A 14,110-nucleotide genomic window follows, 5' to 3' on the forward strand; every position below is an offset into this window, starting at 1 on the left:
GACAGGCGAAAACAAAAACAGCTATGTCACATAAATATGCTTAAGCCATATTTGGATAGGGATAATCCTACTATAACTCAGCCTGTCAGTGCAGTCAGTTCAAACCATTATGAAGATAGTGATACTGAAACTGACTTGAGTGAAAATACTCTAAACTCAAAGCTGGGCTCGGTCAAGCTTCAGAACTCAGAAATCCTGGAGAAGCTGGAGTCTACAAAGTTGGCACACCTCCAGCCAGAACAACAACAACAGGTGAAAGAACTGCTCCATGAATATAAACACCTGTTTCAAGATGTTCCAACGAGGACAAACGTCATCTATCACGACGTTGATGTTGGGGACAGTAAGCCTGTAAAACAACATCCATACAGACTGAATCCAACAAAAGCGAAATATCTCCAGGAAGAAGTCAAATACCTGCTGGACAATGACTTTATTGAACCCAGTAAAAGTAACTGGAGTTCGCCGTGCATACTTGTTCCCAAATCAGACCACAGTTATCGTATGTGCACGGACTTTAGGAAGGTCAACACTTTAACAAAGACAGACACTTTCCCAATCCCGAGGATTGATGACTGCATCGACCGAGTGGGAAAAGCCAAGTAGTGACAAAATTTGACCTACTGAAGGATTTTGGCAAGTCCCTCTGACGGATCGTGCTCGTGAAATATCCGCCTTTGTTACACCAGACGGATTGTTCCAGTACAAGGTGATGCCATTCGGAATGAAGAACTCTCCGGCAACGTTCCAACGGATGATCAACGACGTCATATCCGGGCTAGACGGGTGTGCAGCTTACGTTGACGACGTCTCCTGTATAGTGACACCTGGGAGAACACATCAAGCTCATGCGGAAGTTCTTTGAGAGACTGAGTAAAGCAATGTTGACTGTCAACCTTGCCAAATCTGAGTTTGGTTGGGCGAGGGTAACTTACCTCGGACATACTGTAGGACAGGGTGAGGTAAAACACTGTTGATGCCAAAATCAGTGCCATTTCAAGTTTTCCCATACCAAACTGCAAACGACAACTGATGCGCTTTCTTGGTATGGCTGGTTACTACAGAAAATTCTGTCCAAATTTCTCCACAATTACTGAGCCTTTGACTAACTTACTTAAAAAGAAAGTAAAGTTGTTTGGTCAGAGCAATGCCAACAGGCATTTGACACACTTAAAGCCATACTGCAAAGTGCCCCAGTGTTGTCTGCACCAGATTTCACTTTGCCATTCAAATTAGCTGTGGATGCTAGTGATACGGCTGCTGGTGCGTTTTATTGCAAGAGGATAGTCATGGTGTAGATCATCCTGTTTGCTATTTTCACGCAAATTTAACAAATCCCAGAGAAACTACTCTACAATTGAAAAAGAGTGTTTATCTTTGATATTAGCTTTACAGCATTTTGAAGTTTATGTTACTTCTTCAAATCAGCCAATAGTGGTTTATATTGATCACAACCCTCTTGTTTTTCTGCAGAAATTGAAAGGCAAAAATCAGAGATTGCTAAGGTGGAGTTTAATGTTACAGGAGTTTAATCTTGACATTACACATATCAAAGGCAGAGACAATTTAATTGCAGACTGTCTCTCTCGTATTTAGAGTTTATTGTTGTTCACTTTCAAGAAATTTTATTGTTGTTCACTTTCAAGGAATTTTACTTTAGAGTAAAACAAAATTTGAGTACTTAAATCCTTTTCAAGATTACATTTGTAAAAGAAAGATTTTTCTTTGAAAAATTTTCTTTTTTGAAGAGGGGGTGTGTTATGTAGGTCATTTACCCCACACTCATCATGACCAGAGTTCAATTAGTCTAGAACATTCTCAAGGTCACTGCCCTTAATGACCTCACAACCTTGAATTCAATTAGTCATGTTTGGAATGTTCTGGAAAGTTGATTAGTTGTGTAAGAGAGATAATTTTAGAACAGTAATTAGCATGTCAATAAAAGTTCTAGATTGTTCTTATATGCCTTTATAAAAGGGACGTGCACAGCTTCCAGTCAGACTTTTGGGATCGTGTCTCTTGTGTGTTACTAAACTCCAGCAGTAGTCATTCTCAAGACTTTTCAAGACCTTCACTGTCAACGCTGGATTTATACTGTGGTCTTTGTGCAGCTTCAAGCCTGCAAGCCAAAGGACTGTTCATTCATCCGACTGACTGTTACAACTCTGAGACTGGAGCTTTGCCGTCCCAGCTGAGATAAGTAGTCTGTACACTTTTAAAGCTTGTACTCTGTCCCTAACTTAGCAATTAGTTTTGTTTTCGTAATAAATTTTGTTTTAAACGGAAAACTGCTGAGTTCACCCTTTTGTTCGTTTTCTCTGCACGTAACAGTATTGCAAAGAAGCAATGTTTGGGCTTACAGCATTGTATCCATTAAGCGTGAAAATAAAGATGATACGTTTATATCACCAGACATACTGTGACCTTTCATACTCTTAACTTTCGTATACACGGCGTAAAAATTGGAAGCTGTTATTCTCCCAGACCTGAGTTTATGCCACATTGGATTGTCATGTTGTTTTCTTGTCTTTGTTTCAATATGAATAATATCTTTGTCAGAATAAAGGGGCAATGAAGTGAGAAATCTTTCTCTCTGCCGTCTAAATTACAAGTATATGAATTATCATTAAGTCTGATCGCCAAGTCCGGTAAGTATGCATTCTCTACACAGTTATCAATTACAGTGTTGCTATTTTCAGAAACAGAACTCTCGGCAATTGGTGTTTCAAACAACGTATGGAGGCAAGCATTAGGTACAACTCTTTTTAATTTATCGTGCAAAGTAATATGCCTGTCATCATGTGTTGTATTGTGATCTTCTGGGAGTGGTCAAAAGAATCGTTTCATCGCGGCTACTAGTGGCCTCTTCACAAATCCTGAAAATGAATGAGAAGTGAACATGGCGGCGTAAATATTTTGATTTATACAATCCGCTATATCACCACTCTTAGTAATATAATTAATGATTAATAGATAATTAAATGTATTCCCACACTCCCTTCCTCCCTCTCTCTCTACATGCGTCTCTGTCGCCGTCTCTCTGTCTCTATCAAAAGATGAACCACACCGAAAATTTCACACATGTTAAATAATAATTAATATAAGTATTATATAGAAATAATGATGCGAATATTAATAGGTTCAATTTCCTTGAAAATTTCACCATTGGGTCGAAAAGACCAAATATGATATCGATTTCACTTCCCCATGTTCCCATGGTAACCATTTTAGGGGTTGAAAATTTCAGTTTTTCTAATATCCCATGAGAAGTTACTTTGATTGATATGAAAATTACCTACTGGGGGAGTTCGGGTCAGAGAACACAAAAACAAGACTTATCTTAATGTTTCGAGTTGCCATGGTAACTTTTTGGGATTGAAAACGTTACTTTTTCCATAATTCCTATTAAAGAATTATTGATTGATGTAAAAAAATTGATAATAAGGGTTTTTTCTTGTTAGCCCACAAAAAAATCACACTCATTTTAATGTGAGATGTTTCCATGGTAATCATTCAGGAGTAAAAATTACCAGTTTTTCAAAGATTCCACCTAAAATCCAGTAACCAACAGAATATGTTATATCAAAGGGATATTTTTGGTTAGGAAGACCAAATATCCAGAGTAAAAATCCAGTAATCAACAGAAATATTATACCAAAGGGTTATTTTGGGTTAGAAAGACAAAACTTGATATCCATTTTTACTGCCCTGTGTTTCCATAGTAACCTATTTGCGTTTTAGAATTTCAAAGTTTTTCCAAATTCCATTAAAAGTAACCCCAGTTACTATGCAAATGCTCTCCTAGGTGTATTTCTGACAGCATGAAAAATGCTATATTGTTTCATGTTGCCATGGTAACCATTTAGGTAACCACAGGTTTTTATTTAAAACCATGCATATTTTAGATCAGGGGTATCTTTTTTCGTTAACCAGACAAGAAAAAGCTACATGTACTTTACGAGATTCTGCCCATGAAGTGAATTTTCTAGTCTTTTGATGTGTATACTTGCACACCTTTAATACCCAAGGAAACAGGTATAATGGACGACAGTGGGACTCAAAAGTTTTGTGACCTATTAACAATCCGTTTCACTCTCAGAGTGTATGCAAATTTTAAAAGTCGCCATGACAACATGACAACAATATGGCCTTTTTAGCACTGAGACATACTGTAGCAGGGCTAAAAATAGACCATGGCCCTTCTGTTGGGAGGAGGCATAATTTCCGTGGCATTTAGATTGATACATTATTATCAATATGCAACGAGAATGCGTTTTTATTAATATTGGCCATCGTTTCCTGTGCCTGTCATTCGAGTACGTCAGTTCAGATATGGAAACTTTGTTGCAAAACCCCACCGCACGGCCGGTGTCTCCAGAACAAAGTCATACTATGGCAAATTTCTATGCCCAGCTGGGTTTGACTGCGTCGGTCCCAAAGTGACCGACGCATCTTTCAACCTTTCAGCTTGGTGAAAAACGCCTTTATTGATTCGCCACAAGCCTGTGGACTCGCTTATTTTTGCACAAGTGCTACGTGGACATAGGAAAAAGTTGTTGAATACTCACTGTTTCAGTAAATCCGCCATGATGAGAGTTCTCAAATCAAAAAATGTTGCCGAGCTCGATTACAAATATCTTCAACGTCATTGTTATACAAGAGTTAGCAGTCCAAAGTCTGTCACCCTGATTTTTTTCAAAGTTTGGAGAAGGCCGGCATTTCATCTGAATGATTGTACGACGTGAAACGCAAAATTCCATCGCATATTATTCGGCAATATGTAGAGTAGAAATACTGTATATCGTCGCTCCATGTACGTATAAGCTTATACTCCACAAAATGGCCACAGGCGGCGTGAACTTTCTGAAAGGATTTCCTAAACGTCCTACTTGGTACCTTAGGGACTCACTTGTGATGTCCTGAAAAGTATTCTCTGCAGTAATTCTAGATTCTGTCAACATGCAAAACTGAACGACAAGATTATAGCATGGGACGTAGTGTACAGACTACACATTCACGCGCAGGTAAACATAATTTCGCACGCTCATATTGGCAGACTACACTGGAAAACGAGTGCGCATGCGTGAAGGTATATTTGCAGCAAATACACTGGCATAGACTCTCCATAGTCACTGTGCCTTGTTTTGTGTGCGTCCACGACTGCCACGATGGACCTGCATTCGAACACCTCTTTTTCAGAATTCCCACCGCTTCAATGACGTGTTATTAGATTTCTATATAATACTTATAGCCCCTAAACTTGTAATAATAATAATAACAATAATAATAATAATGGGTTCTTATATAGCGCACGTATCCACAAGTACATGTGCTCAAGGCGCTTTACAATTTTGACGATACTTACCTGTAGCATTATATCGTGCCTGTTTAAAATTCATATCGCTCACATTTATATATGGAATGGACGTCTTTTGAGAAGGAATATTCCATCTAAATCTTTCCTGTGTTGCAGCTGGGTTTGTCATGCCAGACCGATTAGCTGCCTCAACCCTGAAGAGCAGGGCCGTTACATGACAACATGTTTCACTTAATCTGAAACAAATTCGAAAAAAGAACAGTTGCATGACATATCAAATCTTTGATTAATCGAAATCTATCGATGTTGTCTTGAATATGATATTATTCGGAATCATTTATGTCGCAATATCAGACAATATGATTTGACATGATATAGTATATTGTACCAATGATCTAATGTGATATAATGTGATATGACGTGACATGAAAAATATATAATATAATATAATATAATATAATATAATATAATATAATATCATATCATATCATATCATATCATATCATATATCATATCATATCATATCATATCATATCATATCATATCATATCATATCATATCATATATACACCTACCCAGCAGTACAAGTGCAATATGCAGAGTGAATGTTGCCTTCTTTTGTCTCACATACCCACAAGTCATGTGGAGGACAATTTAACGTTGTGATGGTGTACACTTTGAACGCAGAAACACATAATTGCAAGTTTCTGAAATCTCGTGGACAAATATCTCTTTTATCCAATTAATTTCGAAAAATCGGAAAGATTTCCCTTCTTTATATTCATTTAAAATTCTTTTTCGTAAGTCTATATCGCCATCTGGATGGTCAATCATAACGAACTGGCAGATATCATTAAAATATACTGGGGGCCACTTCTTTAGTCCATTACTTGATTACCGAACCAGCAATCCTCTAAGTGGAACGGATTGGGAAGTTGACCACTCGTAGTTTGTAACAGCGTACTGTACAGTACTTGTTTTTCCTAAAGTAATTTGCTCCCGTGTCTTAATATAGGTAGATGCATCTCCCATGCCGCAAAAGCGCGAGAAACAAGCATAGCCTTCGTACCGTCTTTACTGAGTCCTCTTTGAGATACGTATTCTTTAAGAGAATTCACAGACCGTGTTTGGAACAAATCAGGGGCCATTATGGCAAACACTGAGGACCTATGATAAAACAGAAGAAGGGGAGATTTGCTTAGTTATGTTAGACTTTATGTTAGACTTTATATTTTATTTTATATTTCCTAAAATTTATCATCAGATAGGCGTACGTCTAAGATACCAGTTAGTCAAATGATGAAAAATCCTTATACAATAGGTGTGAGTTATTGTTCCGGATGTCACAACGTCTTTGGACCAAGGGTTGAGAAATTAGGCCTTATAGAAATTTTTCCCGTCAAAAGTAGCCCAGAGATGTTTTACAACATTTTACATTGTACTTAGTCCTGATAAAAAAAATTACAAAACAACGCAAATATTCCGAGTGGTCATCAACTGTATTTTAGGCCAAGGCTTTGTTATCGATAGGCTCTATAGCATGAAAGACTGCGTCCTTATACAACGCATAATTTTACACAAAAAAATAATTTTAAACAAGTAAGATGAAATCATGTACACTTACGTGTCAGATTCTTCGTGTTGGTGTATATAAATCTCCTTCCTGGGCGAAAAACTTTCCAAAAACAAAAGAAATTTGGCGAGATAAGAAGTGGCGCTGCGCTTATGTGACTTCCTCGTTGGCACGATTGACCTCGTGACCTTTATTATATTTCCCACATTCCAATGTAAACATGGATGACGTGCGTAAGGGTAGAATCGTGTATTTCCCAGCGTGCTGTGTCATCAGAACGGGTTTGTATGCTTTCACACCGACAAACAAACAAACAAACAAAAAACTAACTCGATTCTGTCATTCGGATGAAGTACGCTCTTTAATAAATATATCAGCTCGTACGATGTTTTGCATAATGAAACAGATTGATTTTTGAAGACTTGTGTAATTTTCATGTAACTGCCCCTCCTACTTTGTTGCTTAGTTACTGTCAAGGGCGCAGTCATTTCAAACATTCCAGCCTGACATCATGCGCCACGCGCATCCGCCATTTTGCCCAAAATCTGGGTAAAATGGCTGCCGCATGGATACCTGACCCTTTTCGTGAGTGTAGCGCAGCCAGCGGTAGAAAGGGGCAGGGAAACAGACTATCAAATACTGTAAACGTCAGCAGCTGCCTCGAAAACGAGGCTTAATGTAAAATCTTCGAGCTGTATCAAAGTCCGATGTATGTATGTATGTATGTATGTATGTATGTATGTATGTATGTACGTATGTATGTATGTATGTATATGTATGCATGTATGTATGTATGTATGTATGTATGTATATGTATGTATGTATGTATGTATGTATATGTATGTATGTATGTATATATGTGTGTATGTGTGTATGTATGTATTCTACATGTGTGAATGAATAAGCTATATGCGTGCTTATTTTTTTCTATATGTATGTATATGTATGCATATGCAAACATATGTGTGGGCAATGTATCTGTATGTGTGTGTATACACACGTACACATATATATGTGTACAATATTATATATATATATATATATATATATATATATATATATATATATATATATATATATATATAATATATATATATATATATATTTAGAGGTTATTACCCAATATCGCCTGTTCCTGTGTCGTATCAGCATGGGTGTCATTTGTGCTGCGTCAGACACGAGACGAAGTCGAGTGTCTGACGCAGCACAAATGACACCCATGCTGATACGACACAAGGACCAGGCGATATTGGGTAATAACCGATTTATCATATACCCATGCCCATAATAGGGAATTTTTACAAATAGAACGAAAAACCTTTAATTTTGAGGCTTTACTTGATTACGCTTTGCGCATAAATATCAGAATGTTTATGTGAACAGGCTTCATTCATAAAGTATACGACGAAGATGACAACATCACGCGCAACATCGCTGCAAGTCGTCCATATCTCAATGAAACCCAAGAAGAAAGACACCGGGATACAAAAATCGTCATACAGAAGGAACATTTTAAGGTGCAATATGCTATTACAACTGTAACTGATCAAAGACTGCTCAGCTTTAAATCTATCCTGATTTCGATCGTCGTACGGCACGGAGCTCGCGCGGAAAGGGGATCCCCCCCGGCTGAAAAAGAACCAAAACCATATGTCGAATTTACCTGCACGGTTTGGATTTGAACTCTGGTATGCGGCGCACTTTATTTGTGTAGCAGAGATGCCAGTGCACAAACTTCTCAGCCACATCCATGCAAACGTCTGTTAATTAGGACGTCTATAAAGCAATGTTTAACTTCATTTCCATAGGCAACTTATGTCCATGGACATTGTATAGAGTAAACTTTATTGGAATGGTTCTCCAAAGGCAGCCCTCCGGTTAAGAGGGTCGTGGGCCATTACGTAAAGTGAACTTTATTCTAGTGGGCAACTAAAGGTGGCCCGCCAGTAAAGAGGGTCGATCATGGCCATTGCATTAAGTAAACTTTACTGGACAGGGCTGCCCAGGTAATGGGGTATTACATAAAGTCAATTTATTGTAGTGGGCCGCCGCAAGCGACCCACCGGTAAAGAGGGTCGATCATGGCCATTACGTGGAGTAAACCTAATTGGAGTGGGCTGCCAAAGGCGTCTGCCCATTGAAAGGGTCATGGGTAGTACATAAAGTATATTTATTGTAATGGGTTGCCAAAGGCGGCCCGCCGGTAAAGAGGGTCGATCATGGCCATGGCATAAAGTGAACTTTATTGTAGGTATTATGTTTTTAAAATGTGGTGACCCCCCTTTCCTACCAGTGAAAAAGCGATGACCCCCCCCCCCTTCGCGGATTCCAAAATTACGATGAACCCCCCTGGATTTCGCCCCCCGGCCGTAAAAACCGAACGGTCCCTTAATGAAAGAATACAATTATAACATATACCACTCGTTTGAAAGATATATATTTATATTGTGAGATGTAATAAAAAGGGGCTTAACTTCGCTAACTTTACGAATGTGCAGATAATAGAAGTCTTCATAGCCAACGAAAAACCCAAACCAGATAAAGACATACTATGGGGAAATATTTACAAAGGACTGGTGAACAACATTAACTTTTTATTCACTGATACATTGATCATATTTTATGTGACTCTGTTGTTACTTCTGACAGTAATGGAGAAATGCGACTACTTTTCGTTTTATGAGACTAATAAAAAACTTATAAGTGGAAAAAGAATAGTTATCAGCAAGTCCAAATTCAAATTCGTGTCAAGTTTGTGAACGGCATGTTTCTATGTTCACATGGGCTCACACATACGGATAACATTAAGAGTAACGAGAATGAGGATGATGGCAAGTTACGATAGAGACGTTTGTAGAACTTACGGTGGAAACATGGTATTTTCCTGACTTAGCTGACAATAGTTATTCCTATTTTACAGAAAGAAAGAGAAAGATTAAACACGCTGTCCTTACCAGTGATCTCAGCATATCCTGTATCCGAATACTCTACTCCTGATATATCTTCAACCACACATCTATATTCCCGGTATAGCTCTCAGTCAAATGATTCACCTGGATATTGCTATAACTAAAATATCATACAAAATATAATTTACAATGATAGTGGAAAACAATATCACATTAAACACAAGCATGCAATTCATTTACAATAAGACAGCTCTATATTACAGCGGTGAAATCTACCGATAAAACGTAAAATTTTGGACGATCATTTCGTCTGTCACGTCTGTCTTCTCTTGTTGACCAAGTAAATATTTAATAAAAGAATAAACATATCACGAGTTTTAAAGATATGTCAGTCTGCGCAAGCCTTTTTATAAATTATGATAACACTCAATTGAGTTAAGATTTACGCTATTACTGCTAAGAAAAAATACGTTGGTTATAAAAATCATCATCAATGCCCAACGAACCCACAAATTATGTGCAACTCCATGTTAAATCTTTTTTTCCTTTAAGGTTCCTTCTTTATTATTCCCAGAGGAAAAAAAGGTTTACATCACAGAATGTATGTACGACAGTTTCTCAAAACCTTATGGCTACACTCTTAAACTATGACAGAAAAAAAGATGAAATTAAATCAAATTCCTTCGTTGTAATTCACATTGCAATAATTGTCTCAGATGTGACTTGTTTGTTTCTGTACAATGAAATTTGTGTATTATCCATTTTGCTACTAACACAATTAAGTTGAGTTTGCTATTCAAGTTTCTTGTAACATCTACTCCACACACTATATTTTGCCATGTTAAATCTAGCCATACACACTTTCATTACGTACGGAAATAGACAAGCTTAGGTATGGCATACAAGGAGTGTAGTGTCCGTGCACAAATAAAGAAAGAAATCAGCACAGGTAGGCTACTTGTGTTTTTTATGCTTTCGACGTTCAAAAATAAAAACCGACAGGCATGTGTACGACATAAGGTTATTTCATTGTACGTACTTTAAAATAAATTGATTCTCAAATGGCTCCGTCGGTAATTGTAATGGGCATGAAAGGTACTTATATAGAAATGCCCGCACCATAGCTGTGCTGCCCTATACGATCATATCATAACCAAGATCAAACGGCAAATGTATTAACAGTGATTATTTCCTTGCAGTAACTTTAAAGATTAAAATTGGTGCAAAAACTGCAAAGCAATAGACATGAAAAACTGTAAAATAAGGGCTGTCTGGCAGCCACATTTGATCGTATTACAAAACAACCTATTGAGTGCATGTAAATATAGAACTATGTCTTTATGTCAACTTTGAAAAAAATTAGTCGAGGTATGTCTGAGTTAAAGATTTAGACATAAATTCTTAAATGAAATCACTACACTGTACAGCCATATTAGATCATATCGCGATAGTAAATAGATGTGCATAGAGCAACATACGGTTATTTCCATGTCTCAACTTTAATGCAAACGTGAAGGCACACGTCTTAGTTATGGCTGTGGACAATGCATGATAGCGGCCATACTGACTCATATTGTGAAACAAAATGGTGCACATATATAGCTCTTGACATGACAACATTGAAGCAGAACGCCCCCGACTACATTGAATCGTATTATAGCGCAAAACACATCGCATGCATATGTATTGTGACATAGACTTACTACGTACTCGTACCAATTTGAAAGAAATCGATTGAGGTATCTCCAAGAACAGCTTGTACAGGGGTGTAAGGACGGACATGACAAAATCTTTCACTTTCCGGTACTTCGACGCAAACACTTCTTTTCATTTGATGTATTGAAACAAATGTACAATTATTGCAACCTAATTCACCTGATTATTTTCCTTACTTACCTGTAGGCTTCTTGAATATGTTCTGATATGTAGGTATTATCGTCTTGCTTACTGTCGTGCAGCTTACCATTTATATACCACGAAATACGTGATTTATTCGAAAGATAATTTTCAAATTCTATGTTATAGGCGTGACAAAAGAAGGTTGCTGTATTGTCGTAATATGTTGACATCGTTCGTGGTGCCATCTCTAAGTGTTTGTAAGCTGCATAAGTAATTGATTATACGAAATTAATGATTTCACATTCATAACTAAATTTGAATGTTAATTCTCAAAATACTTTAAGAATTACAATCGCCTTTCTCCATCCCCTACTGTATATTCAAAATAGTTTCATACATCACCATTTTTACTTCTATTCTTACTTTAAGTCTAATTTCCAAACAAGGTCATCATCATATCTCTTAATCCTTGCTTAAATCTCAAATATATAAATTCGCAATTTTACACCCGAGAATCGCGATCAGGATTGGAATAAATTTCTATAATCGGACCTCCATATTTTTCAAATTTCTTAAAAGTGTTAGGTGCTCTGTATCCGAAAGTTCCGATATTACAAATTACTCATAAAAACAAGTGTATAACTTAAGAAGAAAATCAGATGAGCGTACATTTCTAGATTTAAACCGATATTACTTCACCATTCAATTATCCTTAACTACTTCCAATCATGTTCGCAACCTTTTTGACTGTATTCTTAGCTTTCATATTTTAAAAAAACCAAATATATGTAATTTTTACCAATTTATTAGTATCGGCTAGATGGTTGGAATGCCACAACTCACTGCAGGAAGTTTTCTTTCATAGAGCGCACTTTCCATGCTAATTATAATATTGAATTATCTTCCAGGGCCAATTGAATGTCGCTGTTAAAACGTCGGCAGCTAATTTAAGTAAGGAAACAAAAATATTTCTTGACAACTCACGAATGTCACAAGCAACTCCCTTCCAACCTTTCCGACATTTACAGGCTCCATTAAATGTATGGCAGATAGCTCCGTTCTGACAAATGCAATCGTACTGGCAAAAACCTCCATATTTTCCTGCTGGACAACCTTCAAAAGACATCAGAAAAATATATTTAATGAAGATAAGTATGTTTTAGATCCTCTTAGCTACATCCAGTCACCGCACTATTCTTCCACACCGTCATTCTCACTGCACACACTTCATCTCGACCCTTCCTTGCATATGCATTCATTTGTGCATTTATACACAAGACAAGTACAGACATACATTTTTGTTTTTTTATTGATTCAATACATAAAGCACAAAATATTCAAATTCAGGAAAAAATCTACAGACTAAACACACAAGAATCATTGCGTTTGGATAACACAGGAAGTTGTAAGCATGTTCATTTTCCCAATGTTGCTCCATCGGAAGCAATTCAATAAATGCAAGAAAGAGACCGCACTATTCTATAAGATCATATAACTAAGCAAAGCTCATGACCTGTTTTAAAAATATGACATTGGATGTTAATATGCTGCTTTTTACGTAACACACAATCGTTACTGATCTTTCTGTCAGGTACATTCTATCTAGACATATAAATACACAAACGCTGAAGAATGTAATACACCATAAGAACAGGTAAAATGTTAACTTTACCTAATGCCTTAGCTTGACCAGTCAGTGTTAACTCATTCCATGAGAGTTCAAACATATTTTCTAAGGCTAAAGAAATATATTCATAGGGCACTGTCAGAGCAAAAAACTTAAGCGATACTGTCATCCCACGTTCAACTATCGTCTTTGCAATATTGGCTGGTACATCTACAGGATTCTAATAATAATAATAATAATAATAATAATAATAATAATAATAATAAATAAAGTAGTAGTAGTAGTAGTAGTAGTAGTAGTATAGTAGTAGTAGTAGTAGTAGTAGTAGTAGTAGTAGTAGTAGTAGTAGTAGTAGTAGTTTTCAAACCAACTAAAATCTGAAAGCGGAAACAGTTTTCCAAAATAGCAAAAAGTGAAAAAGAGAACCTGCGAAATACAATTTACAAATATTTACAATGTAAGTACAGAAAAGATCTAAACCAGCGTGAGAACAAAGACGAAATTCAGATGACGAAAGATACTTGAGGTACTGCTACATGGACATATCGATGATCAGTGAGGGAATAAATTCAGGAGACAGTTCAACGCTGCTTACTGGAGAAAACAGAACTTATGTTGTTAAGTGTATGTATAACCCTCCATCAAACTTTTAACGGATCCGAAGATCGAAGGAGTACGGTGCCTAGGGTTAAAAGTCGACAATGACCGGGAAACAAGGAACTGTCAGTATATATGTGTGCAGGGAAAAACAGGAACATGAAAGAAAACAAGGTTAGATTAAATCATTAATGAGGAGTAGTAGTAGTAGTAGAAGTAGTAGTAGTAGTAGTATTAGTAGTAGTAGT

General features: G+C 36.9%; 1 protein-coding gene across 1 annotated transcript in view; it reads right to left on the reverse strand.

The window, feature by feature from the left end:
• Positions 1-14,110, reverse strand: part of LOC139130405 (uncharacterized) — an 88,208-nt gene that overhangs the window by 22,863 nt on the left and 51,235 nt on the right. Inside the window, exons 8-10 of the mRNA XM_070696206.1 lie at positions 12,623-12,751; positions 11,696-11,900; positions 9,845-9,959 (exon numbers count right to left, since the gene is read on the reverse strand). Of these exons, the coding sequence (XP_070552307.1) occupies positions 11,886-11,900; positions 12,623-12,751 (144 nt within the window). The 3' untranslated portion in view covers positions 9,845-9,959; positions 11,696-11,885. The remainder of the gene's footprint in view (positions 1-9,844; positions 9,960-11,695; positions 11,901-12,622; positions 12,752-14,110) is intronic.

This window comes from Ptychodera flava, chromosome 4 (genome assembly GCF_041260155.1).
Source record: "Ptychodera flava strain L36383 chromosome 4, AS_Pfla_20210202, whole genome shotgun sequence".
NCBI lineage: Eukaryota > Metazoa > Hemichordata > Enteropneusta > Ptychoderidae > Ptychodera > Ptychodera flava.